This window comes from Pelophylax lessonae, assembly GCF_965119305.1.
Source record: "Pelophylax lessonae genome assembly, chromosome: 3".
Lineage (NCBI taxonomy): Eukaryota > Metazoa > Chordata > Amphibia > Anura > Ranidae > Pelophylax > Pelophylax lessonae.
This window is the reverse complement of record NC_138770.1, coordinates 126,827,799-126,849,675: the sequence shown is the minus strand read 5'-3', so window position 1 is coordinate 126,849,675 and position 21,877 is coordinate 126,827,799. Positions and strand designations below refer to the sequence as shown.

General features: G+C 42.2%; 1 protein-coding gene across 3 annotated transcripts in view; it reads left to right on the top strand.

Moving 5' to 3' along the window:
* LOC309551751 (b(0,+)-type amino acid transporter 1-like) overlaps positions 1–21,877 on the top strand; it is a 116,569-nt gene that overhangs the window by 8,192 nt on the left and 86,500 nt on the right. For all 3 annotated transcript variants that reach the window (XM_082252444.1, XM_082252442.1, XM_082252443.1), the window contains 3 exons: positions 4,191–4,324; positions 7,817–7,946; positions 18,806–18,930. In XM_082252444.1, coding sequence (XP_082108570.1) covers positions 4,191–4,324; positions 7,817–7,946; positions 18,806–18,930 — 389 coding nt within the window. The remainder of the gene's footprint in view (positions 1–4,190; positions 4,325–7,816; positions 7,947–18,805; positions 18,931–21,877) is intronic.

The window sequence follows — 21,877 nt, the reverse complement described above, 5'->3', positions numbered from 1 at the left end:
GGGGGGTCTATGTCTTATGCATGCAGAGATCTGGCTCGTGAGCTTGCTAATGTGGCACTCAGCAAGGGGGAGGGGCCCAGAGCGCCTGCGGGGGACCCAAGAAGAGGAGTATCGAGGCTGCTATGTTTATTATTTATTTTTAATCAAATTTTTTCCTGTACAAGCACTTTAATTTCACTAAACCCACGTCATAATGATCAATAAATGGTGTATTACATGCTGTTCATACTCACTCAGTCACTATGAGATTTGTTTTTTTTTGTATTCTGCAAAAAAAAATGGTTGATCCTGCTGTTCTCTAACTCCACCTTCTGTTCATGTCCCCAATTCAGCTAGCGATTTTGCAGAGCAGTGTTGGCAGCTCTACACATGCTCAGTGTGAGTGTGAGCTGGAGTTTGGCTTATTAGTGCATAGTAGTGCATTATTTATGTGGTAATTTACCACGTTGAGCTGGTTGCTAAGGAACAGGCCAGGATTTGTCAAAAAGGCTGTTTTTTGACAAATAGCTGATCGCTAAGGACCTGGTCAGGAAGCCGGCTGCCAAGTCCTTAACAACCAATGACTCATCAGCTGTCAGCAGGTTCCCCGCTGACAGCTGAACATAACAAAAAAAACAGACAATTAAAAATGTGGAAAAAAAAGAAAAAAACAGCGTAGGGTCCCCCCCCCCCCAATGCATACCAGGCACTTCGGCTCTGCCCCCCACCCCAAAGCACCTTGTTCCCATATTGATGGGGACAATGGCCTGATCCCCACAACCTTTTAATAAAGGAATTGTCAAAAACTTTGTGTGTGTTTTTATTACTTTGTGAAACTTTTTCGGTGAATGAGTAAGGGCACTATTTGCCCAATACTCATTCACATGGGGGGGGGGGGCAGGATCTTGGGGCCTTCTTCTTAAAGGGGATTAACCCTCTGCCTGCATACCCCCACAACCATCGGCCAGAGCCCCCCCTGCCCCAAAGAACCCACCCATGTTAAGAGCATGTGGCCTGGTATTGTTAAGAAGTTCAGGAGGCAGGGCTGCTCACTCCCCCCCCCCCTTCTCCTGACCTGCCGGGTTGCATGCTCAAATAAGAGTCTGGTATGGATTTTGGGGGGGGGGCTGCCTCTTTTTTTTTACTTTAGCGTGGGGTTCCCCTTAAAATCCATACCAGTCCCGAAGGGCCTATATGCATTTGGGGGGACCCCAAGCTGTTTTTTTTTTCAACATTTTTAATTGTCAGCTTTTTTACATTCAGCTGTCAGTAGGGAACCCGCTGACAGCTGATGAGTCATCGGTTGCTGAGGATGCGGCGGCTGACTTCCCTTAGGCTTCCCTTAGCAACCAGCTATTTGTCAAAAAACAGCGTGGGGTCCCCCAACTTAATGCTTTTTTTTGACAAATACCGCATGTGATACCGCCAGCTAAACAATGATGGTAATTATTGAATACGTTTTTACTCTCTGGTTTGTTTGTGAATTGGACGAGCTTTTAATGCAATTTTTACCGCAACATTTTTTTTTTCCCGGTAAATACCGCATATTTGTTTTTTATTTTTCTGAATTGTACTTAACTTACCGCATGCGATAATTTATGGAAATGAGTAACATGATGCCCTTATCACATGCAGTAAAGCTTAGTGAATTGACCCCTAAATCTGCTAATACACTGAGCACTGCTCCTGGTTCTTATCAGTTGGACAGTAAAACAGAAACTTTTTAGAGAAATAAGTCTTTATACATTGTACAATGTGGACAAGGATGCCAAAAATGGAATAAAAGGGCAGCCATAATGTTTGCTATTAATTTGGTGAATATTGTGCACTATAGCACTGGACTGGATGTACTGGATGTACCATTGTATAGAGATAATGTACAAACTTTGTCCATTGCATAATTGCCAAATTGCAATTGCATGTTTGCCAAATTTTGATCCATGTGTGGCTACAGTGGTTGAACAGAAGTCGAGCCACCCTCTCAGTATTTTTTCACTTGATCAGTTCTGCAGGCAATAGACTGCAGCGCTGATCTGGGTATTCTGATAGTGGAGGGGGAGGGTCTCCCTACTGTCAGAATACAATGACACAGTGGGGAGGATTCCCATACCCACATAGATGGGGGAATCAGGTCAGTTTTTTTTTTTTTTAATTCAACCCGCTGGTTAAATTAAAAAACAAAAAAAAATGACCAATGTATGGCCAGCTTTAGACAGGAAGTGTTTTACTGACAGAATCACCAGATGAAAATAAAGAAAAAGAGCCTGAAAAAAAGAAAACGAATGCAGCCATGACATTTAGGAACTGGTATATAGCAACATACAGTATCACATTTTTTGTTCTAGGGTTTAGATACAGTATGCCTTAACTGTATTCTATGTGATGTAATTTCATTATTCAATTATCAAAGTGCATTATTGCTGGAAATATCTCTATAGAGAATTTTGATGCACATGATAGTAGTCTCTTGACTTAAAATAATTGACTAACACAAAATTAATTCTAGATTGAATAGGCTATATACAATCTAAGATGGGGACGGAAACTCATTGATCATGGACAGGTGATGGATAGATTTCATCCCTTACTTGCCGATCCCCATTACCTGGACAGGAGTGGGGGTGGCATTTAGTCAAACTGATCTACCTTATTTTCCTCTTGCAAGCTTCTCCTCCTCTCCTTCCCGCTAGCAATCAGCTACTGCAGGAGGAAAATACAGAGGATCGATTCAAGTATACTCCACCCCCCATCCCTCCTGGTTACCCTACCTTCTGTTGGTCAGGCCCCTGTCTGCTCTCCCCCTCCCCCCCCTACTCAATGTGCTGTTGGATTCCCCTCCTTTCCTCTTCTGTTTGCTGCTTTGGGGGATCATTTCAGGATAGGGAGTAGGGAAAGGGGCTGGTAAAAATGTCATACTTACCACCCCTTTCTTTTCTGAATGAGCACAGTGAGTGATCACTACCAATCACTCACTGCGTTAATAAAAATAAAATTGTAAAAATAAATTAAAAAATAAATTGTAAAAATATAATTTAATTTAAATAATAAAAATAAAAAAACTACCAACACCATCCACTGCTCTACTGACAACAACCTCTGCTCTAACGACACCCTCCTCTGCCCTACTGACACCATCCACTGTTCTACTGACTGACACCATCCACTGTCCTACTGACAGCAAACTCTGCTCTACTGACACCATCCACTACACTTCTCACTGACTGACACCATCCACTGTTCTACTGACTGACACCATCCACTGTCCTACTGACAGCAAACTCTGCTCTACTGACACATCCACTGCTTTACTGACACCGTCCATTGCCCTACTGACAAACACTGTCCACTATTAAGGTAGGCTAAATTTAAATGTTTACAGTGGCATTTGTTTTATTATTTTTTCCTAAGTTTTCCTTACTATTTAGTTAGACCTTGCTAGCACAGATCTTTGATTTCTTTCATGTTGTTCAGGTGGATCTCAATCTCTCAAAGTTTGCCTACTCCTGATCTAAAGCTGGATACACACTATACAACTTTTGTTGGTACATTTTCCTTCAGATTTACCTTCAACTAGATAGTGCACGGGGCCTGCTTGATTGCATATAGATTGAAAGTGTTTAGGTCTGACCTCATATTATATGGTTTTGGTAAATCTAAAGGAAAAAATCAAAAGAAAATTGTATAGTGTGTATCCAGCTTAAGACATAGCTAAAACAACAGCAAAAAAAAATAAAATTATAATTTGGAGGAGGCTGAGAGAAATATAAGGCGCTTTTTTTGAGTTAAAGAGAAAGTAAACTTCCTTCTTTAAATTTTAACTATAGCTAAGCCTATAATAAGGCTTATGTATAGGTAGTGTAAATATCTCCTAAACGTGCACCATTTAGGAGGTATTTACTGTGCATGCAGCCAGTGACATCACTGGTACATCCGCTCTAAAGGAATGGCCACCCGTGGTGTACCTGTGCTGTGGCCGGCGGCTCCCGCGAGAGTAACGTCATCACTGCTCTTTACGGCTCATCTCATTGCCAGTACTTTGGACATTTTCTTTTCGTTTATGTTTATTCATATATTACTGTTTTTGTTGGACATGCTTATATATGTTTTTCTTGCTTTGTAGAACTAGAATGTTTGTATATATATATATATATATATATATATAAATCCCTGCATCAGATGACTGCATGACTCTACTGTTTCCTGTGTTGCAGGTAAATCTGCCACGAGCTGTGATGATCGCTATTCCACTAGTAACATGCATCTATCTCTTGGCTAATGTCAGCTATTTTGCAGCAATGACGCCACAGGAACTTCTCTCTTCAGACGCTGTGGCCATCAGCTGGGGGTCAGTTTATTATTATCATTTATTTATGCTTCATTTACCCATGAATGACAAAATCCCTTTGAGTTTATGCACAGCTAGACATTTTTTTTGTAGTTTATGATAGAGTAGGGAAGGTATTATGGGGGAACCTGCTGCTGCTAGGGGACCCACCCTACATTCACCACCACTGTGCTGCTGACATCAGAGCTTTGCTTGGCTGCAAAATTCAATTCCCAAATTAAAGAAAGGGGACCACACCACACATACAGAGACTTGGGGAGTTATTTTTAAATTGTGATACATCTCAACAGCAGTTCTAGTAGAACTTTATGGAACTTGCACCAAAACTCGTAATGGTAAGGCCATTAGCTGTGTCATGATTAATCACAAGCTTCATCCAACAAGCAATGCATGTGCCTTCACTTCAGTAACAATCATAGCTCCCAACTGCACCTGATTTTGAGGGACTGTCTCTGATTTAGGGCTCTTTCACACAGGCAGACCGTTCAGATCCGCCTGTCCGTTTTTTTGGAGGATCTGAACGGTCCCCCCATGCATCCCTATGGGGCATCGGATGTCAGCGGAGACATGTGCACTGACATCCAATCCGATCCGTCAAATCTGGATGGATGGAAACCCTATTTTCCATCCATCCAGTGGATCGGATGGGATCAGATGAGAACGGACTGACGGTCCGTTCCCATCCGATTTCCCCCATAGAGATGCATGGGGAACTGACAGCTATGTCTCCGCACACAGCGCGGAGACAAAGCTGTCATCCTCCTGCTAAGCGGGGGATCGGCGGATCGATCCCCCACTGAGAAAAACTCAGTCCCGCTGAGAAAAACTCATAGAATGCATTAAGGTGAAAAACCCTGAGACTTTACAATCACTTTAACTCATTCCACCAGCTGCTTTTCTCTGTACAGCTCAATACAGGCTTTCTATTTGAGAAAGACAATTTGAAAGCAAATTGCTTCTGCTGTTTTGTCTTTTTAGAAAACCCACAATGCTCTGGAGCAACAGTGTTAGGAAGATTTGTATCAAAGCCCTATTAAACCTAAAACTAAAAATGTAATATATTACCAATCATTAGATGTGGTGGCTGCAATATAATAAATGTTTGCTTTTAGGTATAATACCACAATAATAGTAAAAATAAAACAACAAAATCTCCATTTAAAAGCTATAAATGTTAAACTTATAACATGTGATATCATATAAAAAAAATAAATAAAATTGTCCTGAACCCCCTTTGCCATCCCTAGAGACTTTAGAGACCTCCTGGTCCCAAACCTGTCCTTATTTTTCTTTCTTCATCTTTTCTTTATTCTGTCTTCTGCCTTTCTTTATATCCACTTAGGATATATCCTAATTTATGTAGCAATGTCAGCAATGAAAGTTTATGATTGCATATTACCAAAAAAAAAGTAGATTTTTCGGGAGGCAGAAAATCTCTCCGTGCGGCACCAGGCACAAATACAATCATATAACTCCTGTAATAAACTGCATTCAATCCCAGAGGAGGATCTAACTAGTCCTAATCTAACCAACCCCCTTTACTTTCTCTTTAACCTTACTTTGTTACCATTTACTACGTATTGCTTGTGCCATAATGTATTGTAACATTTGAAAAATAAATAAAATGTTTGTGAAACAAAAAAAAAATTTACCTCAAGCCATTTTAGTATCCCTTTGATGTTGGTGCATAAAGTGACCCTGTAATTTCTAAAAAATAAAAAATAAACAAAGCCTAGCCTATAAAAGAACACAATGAAAAAGAATCTAAACTCAAAAACAAAAATTTTATATAATTTCTTCTATATTTTCACCTGGTGAACCTGTAACACACTTCCAGTCCTAGGTGACAACACTCATTCCCACTGTACATTTATGGAGGAGCAGCATTGACCCCCCCCCCCCCCCCCCAGGTTGGTTTTTCCATATTTGAACTACAAGCTTCCATGCCACAGCCAGTACATTCAGCCTACATCCACTAAGATTAAGAAGGAGCTAGCCATACATCATCAGTAAGGACTTTTAACTTTTCATTTGGTGAATATCAAGCCTCAAACACATGGAGCATAATATACTGTGTGCCTACACAGGGCTGTGATTAACCGCACAGGGATGCACAAGTGTTCTGTGCATCCCTGTGCAGGCAGTCCCATTGATGTCTGTTGGGATCCAGAGGCTGCATAGACATAGCTGCTGTATCCCAATATGACATCTGTGTGAGTATGTGTCCCCTAACATGCACCTGCACCCACACAGATGTCTTATTAGGAGAAGTACTCAGTATGGGAAGTAGCGGGCAGTGGTAGAAACCACAGAGTGCAGAAGAAGACAAGGCGCGTCCAACACACCTAGGAGTGTAGAATACATTATATCCTTTAGGCAGCAGTAACTTAGTGTAGCACTGTCCTAGGTAGGTGCTAGTGAGAAAGTATAGTTTGTGCTGTGTCTGCTTTCCAGGAGCTGCAGGTAAATCTATATTGTTCTCTGCCTACCAGAGAGCAGGATCTGTTAGTGAGGTCTGCTCATTGTTCTCAGAATGCAACTCATTCAGTCTAGAGAGTGTTTCACACTGGTCAAATAGAGAGGCATGTTGGACAGTGGGAGGAAAACTGACGAATGGGTGCATGGGCTTTTGATACAGTCCTGATGATTGGCAGAGGGAAAGTTGCCTCGTGCATGCTGGGATACTGTATAAAAGCCAAGAGCACATGTGCTCGAGGTCTTTCGTTGGGGAGCTGAGTCCCGGAGGGAGGGGGCGGCTGCCTCCTCCTCTGCAGAAGTGCCATGCAGCCTCAGGGGGTCGTCCTGAGGGCCAGAAGAGTAGCAGTGAGGAGCTGAACCTAGAGGTTCAGGGAAGCTGACTGAGAGGGGAGACACTGGAGGACCTATCTCTGCAGTACAGTGAGTACAGAAACTCATGTCAAGGGGCCTGACCTGAAGGGCCACCCCTTTTTCTAGGATAGTAAGTGGACGGGTGTCAGCGGGAAGAGGATGCCAGGGAGAGTGTCCTCAAGATAGAATATCGTCCATTAAGTCATCTTTTTAGAGAGCAAAGAGAGCAAGAGACTTAATCCCATCCACACTAATGGCAGTGTGGATTAACAGCCTTGCTGCTCCATATCTTTCCAAGCAGACTTTTGAAGAAAGAAGTCCTCAAACAATGTGAATAGTTCAATTGGAGTATCTCACTATTCCCTTCTCCTATCCCAAATTATCAATAAACAAAAAAAAAAACAGGGATAGGCAGACTTCAGGGATCCAGTAGACAGGACTGGTGTTACTGCTAATTCACTAAAGGCACTATATTGTCAGTCCATACAGGAAGTATGGAGCACACTGGATTTCTGGCAAAAAACAGTTTCAATACTTGCAGTATTTTTAAAGATGTAAAACATGAGAAAGCGTCCTTGTATTGCAGAGATGTACTAAGTATGTTTTTTCACACTATAAATCTATATGACTTGTTCTTATCATTATGACTCATTGTTATCCTAGGTTAAAGGTGCTGGGAAGCTGGACATGGATAATATCTTTGGGTGTGGCACTTTCTACTTTTGGTTCAGCCAATGGAACCTTCTTCAGTGGGGGTCGTTTATGCTATGTGGCGGCCAGAGAGGGCCATTTGGTAGGTCTTTTTAATTCTTCCTGATTCCTCCTGACTGTGATTTGTGCTTTACCAGAACTTTATCCCAGGCTTGTTTTGGACATCACCTTGGTCCTCATGTTGACATTTCTTTAGGTGTTTCAAGGTATTGCTGAGATCTTTTTCAGATGTTTTGAGATGATGTGACATTTTATCTGCTCACAGGTGGACTCCAATAATTATATTTTGTGACTTCTGAAGGTTGGTTGCAGCAGACTTTATTTACAGGCCTAGGGGTAAATGCCTATGCAGTAATGCATGGGTGTAAAAATCAATTTTATTACGGGCCGCATCAGCATTATGACCTCCCTCGAAGGGCCGGTTGTATCTGTAAGACTAGATGGCCAGAGCCCCCCCCCCCCCTTACATCAGATGTCAAAAGTCACTCCAACTTCCCTTACATCACAGCACACCTCCCTTACCATGTGCTGCTAAGGGGGGGGGGGGGGGGGGAGCTGGAAAGCAGAAAGTGCATAGTTGGAGGAGGAACAGAGGACGGCTGGAGTCTTCCAAATGCTGAGACCAGGGGAGGCAGAGATGAGGGGGTGCTGCAGTTGCACAGAGAGGCTCAGGAACTGAATGAGGAGTTCTGTGATCTTCTCTGCTGCTGATTGCATGGTGGGGGCAAAGATGAGGGGGTTGCCGCAGCTGCTGGGGAGGTGCGAGGGCCACATGAAATGGCCTAGAGGGCTGAATTTGGCCCACGGCCTTGTGTGCAGTAAGGGCTTTCCAGTTTTATATTTTTACATTAATGTAAGAATTATATAGCTTTTTTCTTAGCTATTATAATACTATAGACTTTTTTTGTAAAAATGAAACATAAAATTCCACTTTGTAATGCCAAACAAAACAAAATGTGGAAAATGTTAATGGGTAGGTGATCATTTTTAAAATTGTTGTACACACAGGCACAGGAACCTCTCTAGCAACAGTAAAATACCTTTGTGAGTCCCCATATGTTCCATAGTGTGATGCACAGAGCCTGACACCCAATACCTTATCAGTATACAGCAGTTTGATGTATACTGGTTTTAAGGTGTATTAAAGCTATTTTGCAGTCAGAGAAGCATTTGCAGTGCTCTACATTGCATCATGTCAAAATGAAGGTGACTTCAACAAGGGAAGGGCACACCGACCTTATGCATTACCACTAAAATGTTTAATAAAATCCGAAAAAAGCAACATACATTATACTCACAAACATATAAAAATGTTGCACACATGTAAAAATATATTGGACCCAATGGCCTTCAAAACAACAAGGATATTCCTATGGTGCTGGGTGACGTGATGGTATCCGCATATAGCTGGCTGACGCGTTTCGAGGGAGGACCCTCTTCCACAGAGCCAAAACATGCTACTCGAGTAGCATGTTGTAACGCTCCTGCGTTTTTATTATAGGCTGGATTTGCAGCTGCAAAATCTCCACTCAGTAGTCATGTAGAGATGTGTTGAATACCAGATCCAACTCTCCAGGACTCATCACCGTAGGCCTGTCAGCTTCAACATACAGATATATACACACTCAATGAGATGTTCCTGGAGTGATAGGATGTATATGATAGTATGAAGGTGATGTGCTGAAGGGACAGGTGTGAACAGTGACAAGGATGGTAATCACTTGATAGGTTTTGTATAGGAGAGTTCAAGATGGTATTTAGGAATGCAGATAGGTTAGTATCGAGTATGCTAACAGGTGGTGAGGACAGCAGATGACAAATACAGGATAGACTAACCCAGTGCAAGGATAGATAGTAGTAGACAGGAGAGCTAGCAATCTATGCAGCAGTGCAGATGATAGATGGTAGTAGGCTGAAGAGCTAACAATCTATGTAACAGTGCAGATGATAGGATAGTATAGATAGGTAGTAACAGTCCTTAATGTGCATAGGTAGATAGTGCAATAAGGTTATGGAGGGTTCCCCTGCGGGGTACTTATCACTTGTAATGTTAGTAGTTTAGAGAGGTCCAGTAGATGAGGAATGGTCCGGTAGCGAGATACAGGGATCAGTAGCGAGGTTCCGGTCTGCTCCAGGTAGAGGGAATAGCTGGAGGTTCCGATCGAGAGACAGGCTTGAAAGCATGTGGATAACAAGGCAGGTTGAACGAACAATATGAGTGAGACCGCCGGCGGTTGAAATAGCCGCTCTGCGGCGCTCAGCAGTGACATCATCGTTCTTAAAGGTATATGCGTACCACCTGAAGAGAAAGGTGGGACGCATTACAGAGGAAAGTGGTGATTAAGGGTACCGGAGGTACCAGAATCTTACAGTACCCCCCCCCTTAAGGCCGGCTCCGGGAAGGCCTATAGGAAAGGTTTCTCTGGGTGTTTCGAGTGAAAGTTCCGTATAAGTCTAGGCGCATGAATATCAGAGGTATCTAGCCAGGTGTCGTCTTGGGGTCCATAGTTCTTCCATCTTATGAGATACTGGAGTCTTCCTCTATGGATGCGAGAATCCAAAATTTCCTTGATCTCATACTCTTCTCCGCCTTCAACTTGTATTGGAGGTGGAGGCAAGATGGTAGGCCTTATTCCTTGGTTAGGAACATGGGGCTTCAGTAGCGACACATGGAAGATGGGATGGATCTTGAGATCTGCTGGTAGGGTGAGCTGAATTGCAGCTTTTCCGATAAGTTTTTTAATTGGGAAGGGTCCCAAAAATAAAGGTCCAAGCTTCTTGCTAGGGATTTTTAATCTTAAGTTCTTTGTCGATAGCCAAACAAGGTCCCCAATAGCATACTGAGGAGAAGGTCTTCTACGAAGGTCGTAGTACTTTTTTTGTTGACTGTGAGCGTGTGATATAGTGGTATTGAGTAAGCCCAAAGAGTCTTTTATTTGGGTAAGGTAATCCGAGGCTACTGGGTTACTCGATGGCAGGATGCGTGGTGGAAGAAGAGTGGGATGAAACCCATAGTTCAAGTAGAACGGATTTTGCTTCGTGGTACTGTGGGTTGCGTTGTTGTAAGCAAATTCTGCTAGAGGAAGGAGATCCACCCAATCATCCTGCAAGTATGATGTGTAGCAACGTAGATATTGCTCAATGCACTGGTTGACTCTTTCAGTCTGTCCGTTGGTCTGAGGATGGTAGGGAGAAGTGAGCTTTCGCTCAATGCGTAAAATTTGACAAAGTGCTTGCCAAAATTTAGAGATGAATTGTGAACTACGGTCGGACAAAAGAGTTTTTGGAATTCCATGCAACTTAAACCCATGTTTCATCAGTAGTTCTGCTGTTTGTTTAGATGAAGGTAGCCTACGGATAGCAATGAAATGTGCCATCTTTGTCAAGTGGTCCACTGACACTAGGATGGTATTAAATCCTTTAGAGGGTGGTAGTTCTACTATGAAATCTAAGGATAGAACTTCCCATGGAACCTGGAGTATTGGTAGACTACAAAGTAGTCCAGATGGTTTTGTAGTGTCAATTTTGGACCTTGCACAGATGTCACATGAAGAAACAAATTTTTGTACAGACGTCTTCATATCAGGCCACCAAAACTGCCTGGTGAGCAAATTAAAGGTTTTCGTTATACCCATATGTCCTGCCATGGGCACATCATGCAATAACTCCAAAATCTTGGTGCGCATAGTAGGGGGTATGTAGAGTTTGTCATTGTAATAGAGGAAGCCTTCTGCATCAGTACTTAGTTGTGGTGGAGGTGAATCCATTCTTATACTGTGCAAAATCTCTTCCTTCAAGGAACGGACAACACCAATAATGCGTTCATAGGGTATTATGGGAATGGAAGGGATTTCGGCGCAGTTATCTTCGGTTAATCGTGATAGCGCATCCGCTTTTTTATTTTTGTCTGCAGGCATGTAGGTCACTAGGAAATTAAATCTTAAAAAGAATAATGACCATCGTACCTGCCGGTGGGAGAGAGTCTTGTTAGTCTGGAGGTATTGAAGGTTTTTATGATCTGTATATATGAGTATTGGTAACTGGGTACCTTCGAGCAGATGTCGCCAATTCTCCAGTGCCAGTTTTATGGCAAGCAACTCCTTTTCACCCACTGGGTAATTCACCTCTGGGCTGCTTAGTGATTTTGAAAAGAAGGCAACTGGGTGGAGTGATGAAGTGTTTGTTGGTCGTTGGGAGAGAACTGCTCCTACTGCCATATTTGACGCATCTACCTCTAGAATATATTGGAGGGATGGGTCTGGATGGCGTAGTATGGGAGCAGAAGTAAAGTTTGATTTTAACAAGCAGAAAGCTTGATTTGCTTCTTCTGACCATTTGAATGTTTTTTTTATACTTGTCAGTTGTGTGAGAGGTCTAACAATAGCGGAAAAGTTCTTGATGAACTTCCTATAGAAGTTCGAGAATCCAAGGAATCGCTGTAGGGACTTACGAGTTGTTGGTATAGGCCAGTCTTGAATACAGGATATCTTACTCATATCCATCTAAATTCCAGTTTTGGATATGAAGTATCCTAGAAATAATATTTCTTCTTTATGAAATAGACATTTTTTTAATTTCACATATAGTCTGTGTGAGAGCAGTCTGGACAACACAAGTCTAACATGTTTTATGTGTTCAGGCATAGATCGAGAATAAATAAGTATATCGTCTAGGTATACTACAACACAGACATCAAGTAAGTCTCTAAAGATGTCGTTTATGAATCTTTGGAAAGCTGCGGGAGCATTACATAGCCCGAATGGCATCACAAGGTATTCGAATAGTCCGTATCTGGTTCTGAATGCTGTTTTCCACTCATCCCCGTAACGGATTCGGATTAGGTTGTATGCCCCTTTCAGGTCTAATTTGGTGAAATAAGTAGCCCCACGTACCTGTTCAATAAGTTCAGGGATGAGCGGCAAAGGATAGCGATCCTTTATCGTAATCGTGTTTAATTGCCTATAATCGATAATAGGCCTGAGACTGGAATCCTTATTGCGGACAAAGAAAAGTCCTGCAGCAGTGGAAGAAGTAGAGGGTCTAATGAACCCTTTTGTCAAATTCTCATCCAAGTATTCCTTGAGATGAGAAAGTTCATCCTGTGAAAGGGGATAAACATGACCGAAAGGCAATTTGCTGTTAGGGAGTAGATCGATAGTGCAATCGTAATCCCTATGGGGAGGCAACACTTGAGCATTTTTCTCAAGGAACACTTGGGACAGATCCTGATAGCATAGTGGTGCAATTTCATCTGACACCACAGACAGAATCTTCCCATAAGATGGGAGGTTACACGTATTCTCACAATAGTGAGAAGGGAAAACCAAAGTCTGTTTTTTCCAATCTATGATTGGTTGGTGTGTGTGTAACCAGGGAAGTCCCAAAATAATAGGAAAATGAGGTGAGGCTAGTATGTCAAAGGTGATGGTCTCCACATGTGATTCGTTGGTAGTGGCAAGGAGTGCCTGAGTCTGGTTGGTGATTGGACCAGAAGACAGTGGAATACCATTAATGAAACAAGATCCAGTGTCGACCATAGCCTTGGTGGTGATCCTAGTTTGGTCCCACTGTAATATTAAATGAACAAAAAGATAAGGGTTAGAGAAGGAAGTCGTTAATCCTCCCAGCAAGACATGTGAACACTCACCCTCTTTTTTGCGGACAAGGGGACAGGTGTTTATCAAATGATCCGAGGATGCACAGTACATGCAGAGATTTCTGGATGTTCTTCTAGCTCGTTCAGTAGTCGTTAAAGGTGGGCGTATGGTTCCTACATCCATGGGAGTAGGGTCAACGGCCGAAATCTGAGAAGGACTAGACAATGGCATTCCCATCTTTTCAGCCCTTCTTTCTCGCAGTCGTCTGTCGATGTTGATACTAAGTTGTATCAAGGCCTCCAAGGTGCCAGGTAAATCCGCTCGGGCGAGCTCGTCTTTAACAGCTTCCGATAACCCGAGTCTGAATTGAGTTCGCAAAGATGTGTCATTCCACCCTGAATCAAGGGTCCATCTTTTGAACTCAGATACAAAGTCTTCTACCGGTCTCCTTCCTTGTTTTAAGGCCCTCAACTGAATATCAGCAGTACTCTGCCTATTGGGGTCATCGTATAAACTAGCGAGTTCCGCTAGGAATAAAGAATAGGTGTTGAGAATCTGATCATTACTCTCAAAGAGAGAGTCTGCCCAGGCCCGTGGATCACCCGTCAGGTATGAAATAACGGTACAGACTTTTATTTGATCAGTGGGGTATGTACGAGGTTTTAACAAAAAAAGCAATTGACATGCGTTTTTGAATTCACGAAATTTTTTCCGATCACCTGTAAACACTAGAGGAGGGTTTATTTTAGGTTCAGGAGGCTGAATAGCAGTAAGCCGTGAGAGCTGGGTTACCTGCTGTGTCAGAGTCTGATTCTTTTCTTGTACGTCAATCAGAGCAAGTATTAACGCTTTTACTTGTTGTGTTAATAGTGTCACTTGAGTGGGTAATTCTGCTGAATCCATTTTTAAGGTTCGTTCAATCTGTAACGCTCCTGCGTTTTTATTATAGGCTGGATTTGCAGCTGCAAAATCTCCACTCAGTAGTCATGTAGAGATGTGTTGAATACCAGATCCAACTCTCCAGGACTCATCACCGTGGGCCTGTCAGCTTCAACATACAGATATATACACACTCAATGAGATGTTCCTAGAGTGATAGGATGTATATGATAGTATGAAGGTGATGTGCTGAAGGGACAGGTGTGAACAGTGACAAGGATGGTAATCACTTGATAGGTTTTGTATAGGAGAGTTCAAGATGGTATTTAGGAATGCAGATAGGTTAGTATCGAGTATGCTAACAGGTGGTGAGGACAGCAGATGACAAATACAGGATAGACTAACCCAGTGCAAGGATAGATAGTAGTAGACAGGAGAGCTAGCAATCTATGCAGCAGTGCAGATGATAGATGGTAGTAGGCTGAAGAGCTAACAATCTATGTAACAGTGCAGATGATAGGATAGTATAGATAGGTAGTAACAGTCCTTAATGTGCATAGGTAGATAGTGGGACGCATTACAGAGAAAAGTGGTGATTAAGGGTACCGGAGGTACCAGAATCTTACACATGTGCGGACATATGCAGATACCATCACGTCATTCAGCACCGTAGGAATATCCTGGTTGTCTTGGAGGCGATTGGGTCCAATATATTTTTACGTGTGTGCAACTTTCATATGTTTTTTAGTATAATGTATGTTGCTTTTTCGGATTTTATTAAACCTTTTTAGTGGTAATGCACAAGGTCGGTGTGCCCTTTTCTTGCTGTTGTTTTTCAGTGTATTTGGATACCCACTCCTGGTTTCAACAAAGACCACACAAGACCACACGCCTTCTTGCATACCACTTGAGTGCAGGAGAATAATTGCTACCAGAAAACATGTCAAGGGGCATGACCGGAGCAGCGCTGGCTGAGGCCATAGACAGCCATATCCACATCTGAAGCACTGGGTGGCGTCTTACCCCACACAGGAAGATCTTGCTGTTGGATTAGCCAGGACACATAGCCTTCGGGCCCACCAGGGTCCACACATACTTAAAATATCACTTTTGTATAGACAGGATATCTATTTCATTATTGGTATTTGAAGAATAGTATAGCGGTTCACAGGTCATGGAGTGCTTTTCTGGATGATTTTCAAATGGAAGATCAGTGGATAGTTTACAAAAGATTAAAAAAAAACCTTCTTAAAACTTCTTATAAAAATTACAAACAATATTATTAGATAGTCCTTTAGAGATTCATGTATACTCATACATTCATTCCATGCTCATTATCTTTAACAATGTCTTTACCTGGAAAATCACAATTCTGGGTTGTTTTCAATGGCCACTTGGGCAACAGGCTACCTCAGCAATTGTGTGGAACCCCCCACGTCTCCTATTACCAGACAAAATAGCTACACTATTTATATATATATATATATATTTTACATTTATATGGACCTTAAAAAATAAATAATACTTCATTATGGTAGACTTTTAGAAAATAGCAGGTGTTGTTAGTGGAAGTAAGCAATCCCCTGTTATGCCCAAATATTAACCTCCCTGACGGTCTGATTATGTCAGAATTTTTGTGCTAAAAGCAGTACATTGGTTTGCATGGAAATCTGTTGTTTTATATTTTAAGCCTATAATTCTTAGGAATAACTCACTTAAATCTGTCTAAACAAGAGTCTAGTAGACATCCCGGGTATGATAAAGTTTGAAACATGAAATCATAAATTATAATATAATAATAATAATACATTTAATCAAATTCTTCATTGTTTTCGAAGTGGAGATATTTCATTATGAGGGAGAATCTGTACTCGGGGGTGCTGCCTGATCCTTATCGCAGTCAATAGAGCACCAAGTCTGCACATCGCTGAGCTCAGTCGCAGATTCGTCGTTGTGTTCACTTTTAGTACCTGATGACGAATTTCCCTGCGAATCGCTATCGCTCAGTTCTTCAAATAATTCCGATACACCGTTGCAGTTTTCCAGCTCGTCCAAAAGTGTTTTTGAGCTAAAAGAACGCTTTTTGGACGCCATGGACGTTATCAATTTTCCAGGCACAAAGTACCGCAAAAAGTACAGGCAGGGCACTGGGACAGCCTGTAGGTGAAATGGCATGATACAAAGTTGTAATTCTAACAGATTACACTGTATCATGTCTTTTTTTTTTTTTTTGTTAATCTCCCGCCGGTTCCACCCCCCTGCTCACAGGGAAGGGAACCATAAGAAGGTGATGGCATCGGCCGAGCACACAGCGAGAGGACAGCGGGAGGACAGCGGGGGATCGCAGGGGAAGGGGAGTATCATTCTGGGGTAATCCCGAGTTTTGGCACTGAATATTAACCCCCGAGCCACACTCAAGAATACCACTAGGAAGGTTAAAGAAGATCTTCAGTCACTTAAAAAAAAAAAATTAAGGTCAACAGCTACAAATACTGTAAAAGGACACTTACCACTCCGGGGATCCAGCGTTGTCCTCACTCGTGCTGGTCCTTTGCCGGTCTTTGGGTCCCCTGTGGCACCATCTTGTACTCCCTGCAGCTTCACAGCTGGCTTCTCACTGCACATACCTGGTTCGCGCTGCACTTTGTAAGTCTTTCTCCCAGTCCTGCCCCTTGCTGTGAGCAACATAAACATGAGGGGAGGGCTCAGAGCATTCTCTCTCTCTCTTCCACATGGGATTTACAGAAGAAGAACTGCTGCAGCATGTAGTCCTACTGGAGCATGTGGCTCTCTTTTGGGTCATCCTGTTGGGGTATCCCTGGACTAGGAACCTACCATTACTGGACATTCACTAAATGGACTTCACTTCACTAGAAGGCATGAACCTGGGCAGCTTGCATTAGATAGTTAGGGCTGGACTCTGAAGTTCTGAAGTTATGCAAAGGAAGCATGGTAGTACATGGTGTATCAGAAGAATAGGGCTTGTATAGCGCACATGGCGTATGAAAGCAAGACCAATGCAAAAGTCCTGGGCATTGATGAGATCATGCACAGAGAAAGGTATCCCGATGTGCAGGGCGAGTAGGCCCTGCCCACAAGGGGATCTAACTTCAGGGGAAATCACCTAGGCAAACCCAAGGGAAGTTGGAACAGGTACCTGCCGGAAGTAGGTACACGCCCCCCCCCCAAAAAAAAGAAAATGGCCAAAAATTTTGGGGGGGGGGGGGGGCAGGGTGGAGGATTAGACAAAGAAAAACCTTTATTTAGGGTGAAGTTCTGCTTTAAGGCTTGGTTCATCTACAAGTGCGACCAGGCACAGGCATATTCCAGGGGAATTGGGTGAAGGGCAGCCTATTCATTTCAATGGGTTGCTCTAGACGCTAGAAATGCAGAATAAATGGCATAAATGGCACAGATTCTTTTCCAAAAACGCACGGCATTAAATTGCACCATGCAGTTTGGGGGGTGCGAAAACACAGAGCGTTTGCAGGTGCATGGGGGTGCTAATACCAATTGCACTGCTGCGCCTCTGCTGAATGGCTGCACATTTCTCTGCATGTCAGGAAAAGATGCAATTTTGTGTAAACCTAACCTACAAATAAATACATTAGGTAAGGTATGTAGTATGTGAACCCTAACAAATAACTTCTCTTATTTACTTCTTATCTTATCTTATGTTGACCTCATCAGAAAACATATTAGGTGATAACTTCCTGTGTGCTTTCCTGACTGTTATCAGTTAAAAATTTTCCAAGTTAACATCTTTGGACAACTGAACACTTTCCACCTATATAAGTAATGGAGAGAAGGAGGTAGTCCTGTCCTTGGGTGAAAAAGCTGCTGCTCCATAGAAACAGTATGGCAGGTCAGCGTTGTCACCCTAGGACAGGAAGTGTGTGCCTGGTAGATTCACCAGGTGAAAATAAAGAACAAAAGCATCAAAAAGAGATCTAATTCAGCCACCACATGTAAGGACTGATACCCTAAATATTATTTCTTTTGCCTGGGAATTGTACATGGTTTACCTATATTATATGTTAGATCATTTTATGATTCATACATTACTAAGTGCAACATTGCCCAGTGTCGGGGTCCCACTTGAGGGCCCCTGTATCTAGTAGGTTGACAACGGCTGAGAAAGCAAAAACCTAAAATTTGAGTTGTCGCAAGAACAGGAATTGAGAAGAAACCTTTCAATAAGGATACTTGTTGCGGCGATGCCTATCTAAGTGGGCATTTCACTCACATTGGAGAGGTTTCCTCTTCGTGTTGTGCCTAGAGGACAAGAAGTGAATGTAAATCAATGGGAGGCAAATAGCAAAAAAAACATTTCCTACTCTGTCTATTGCTTTAGATATAGTTAAGACATACTGTATGTTTACTGTATGTGGTTTTAGATTTTTTTATGTATACTATTATTATATTATTATTATTACATTTTATTATATTGAAATCTCATCTGCAGCCTGATGTTCTATCAATGGTTCATGTGAAACGGCTCACACCATCCCCAGCCCTGATCTTCACAACGATCATCTCGCTAATAATGATCATTCCAGGAGATTTCAGCACTATCGTAAACTTCTTCAGGTAAGTAAATCATTTTCAACCAGAATTTCTTTCATCCTTCTAATCTTTCAGCCAGCAGAGCGGTGACTTCCATTATGGAAATGTGGCAGTTGCATCTCTGTGATTCTGCTCTTGGCAAGGGATGCCACAATCATCAGCATGACCTGGGCTTTTGACTACCCATAGACATAAGACATTGGTCTGAAGAAATAGCCATCTTTGAGTGAAATGTTCTTTCTTCTACACTGAACAAAATTATAAACAAAACACTTTTGTTTTTGCCCCATTTTTTATGAGCTGAACTCAAAGATCTAAGACTTTTTCTATGTACACAAAAGGCCTATTTCTCGCAAATATTGTTCACAAATCTGTGTTAGTGAGCACTTCTCCTTTGCCGAGATAATCCATCCACCTCACAGGTCAAGATGCTGATTAGACAGCATGATTATTGCACAGGTGTGCCTTAGGCTGGCCACAATAAAAGGTCACTCTAAAATGTGCAGTTTTATCACACAGCACAATGCACAGATGTCGCAAGTTTTGAGGGAGTGTGCAATTGGCATGCTGACTGCGGGAATGTCCACCAGAGCTGTTGCCCGTGAGTTGAATGTTCATTTTTCTACCATAAGCCGTCTCCAAAGGCGTTTCAGAGAATTTGGCAGTACATCCAACCGGCCTCACGACCGCAGACCACGTTTAACCACACCAGCCCAGGACCTCCACATCCAGCATCTTCACCTCCAAGATTGTCTGAGACCAGCTACCCAGACAGCTGCTGCAACAATCGGTTTGCATAACCAAAGAATTTCTTCACAAACTGTCAGAAACCGTCTCAGGGAAGCTCATCTGCATGCTTGTCGTCCTCATCGGGGTCTCGACCTGACTACAGTTCATCGTCATAAACCAACTTGAGTGGGAAAATGCTCACATTCAATGGCGTCTGGCACTTTGGAGAGGTGTTCTCTTCTTCGATGAATGCCGGTTTTCTTAGATCTTTGAGTTCAGCTCATGAAAAATGGGGAAAAAACAAGTGTTGCATAATTTTGTTCAGTATAAGAGAGATCTTTTGAAACTCAATCTGTAAAGTTAGAATTTTTCACCACTTTTTCCCCAAACAAAAAATCTTTTCATAAGTTTTTTTTTCACCTTTTCATCTTTAGATAATCAAACACTTGTAAACAATATAAATTGCCTAATAAAACAATAACTCACAGCCCCGCACCTATACTGTAAAATTATCTGCGTGCTTCAGGAAGTCCCAGCTGAACGCCGGCAGAAGATCTCTACCAAGAATGCTTCCACTTAAACAAATAACGAAAATATTTGGTAATGATAAATGAAAAAAGGTATAGTAGCGCAAAACAATATAAAATTGTCTCAGAAAACAGAAGGTGGAAATCCCAAAATGAAAAGTGCACACAGCACGTGAGCACACAGCACTAGAAGTCACTCAGAGAAAAGTCCCACAGTCTTTTTCAAAGTACGGTATATTTAAAACATCAATCCCAACGTCCACCAGATAGCCGATGAATCTTGTAGTATATGTGATACACGTATGGTAAATACAAGTGCACTCCACTAGATCACCGATATTCCGTGCAGTCTGGCAGGATCACCTCTATTCCACCACCAAGTGCAGGGGGTAATGTAAGAAATGGCCACTCACCAGATCCCCATGCTCACCTATTCTCATAAATGAGCACAACTCGCATATAGATGGATAAACCCACACGCCATCACAGGGCATAAACACCGAGAGGGGCTGGTTCATGGTCCAGGTCACTCTAGAAGCTCCACTTGTCCTCCCATGCATGTGGAAATAAAAAATACCTCCACTAGTGCAATATGTCTAACATCGATTTTATTAAAATAAAATATCAATCATTGCACTCACTTTTGGTAGAATACAGGTAAGCATATCATCAAAGCGGCAATGAGGTGAACAACCATTGCTACTCAAACATGGCTCCATTCCAGATCAGGTAGTTCAGGAAGTTCTCCCCCGCCACACTCCTCAATAGGGCTCCCAGTTGAACTCAGGAAGTGACGAAACGCGTCGGGGCATGGCCAGACGACGTACCCTATTGACGAGTGTGGCGGGGGAGGACTTCCGGAACTACCTGATCTGGCGTGGAGCCATGTTTGAGTAGCGGTGGTTGTTCACCTCATTGCCGCTTTGATGATATGCTTACCTGTATTCTACCAAAAGTGAGTGCAATGATTGATATTTTATTTTAATAAAATCGATGTTAGACATATTGCACTAGTGGAGGTATTTTTTATTTCCACATGCATGGGAGGACAAGTGGAGCTTCTAGAGTGACCTGGACCATGAACCAGCCCCTCTCGGTGTTTATGCCCTGTGATGGCGTGTGGGTTTATCCATCTATATGCGAGTTGTGCTCATTTATGAGAATAGGTGAGCATGGGGATCTGGTGAGTGGCCATTTCTTACATTACCCCTTGCACTTGGTGGTTGAATAGAGGTGATCCTGCCAGACTGCACGGAATATCGGTGATCTAGTGGAGTGCACTTGTATTTACCATACATGTATCACATATACTACATGATTCATCGGCTATCTGGTGGACGTTGTGATTGATGTTTTAAATATACCGTACTTTGAAAAAGACTGTGGGACTTTACTCTGAGTGACTTCTAGTGCTGTGTGCACTTTTCATTTAGGGATTTCCACCTTCTGTTTTCAGAGACAATTTTATATTGTTTTGCGCTACTATTCCTTTTTTCATTCAATATAAATTGCCTGTTTCCTGTACCTGGAAATATAATCTCAACATAATCTGGTGTCACTTATGAATTCTGCAACACTACTATTTTTTTTTTTTTTTAGTGGCAATAAGGGTTATCATTTATGGAACAATATCTGTAAGAAAGATTGTTTACAAGATTTTAAGGTGTTGTGTTATATCTGTGCATACACTTATACGGACCTTGTCCCCATACTTA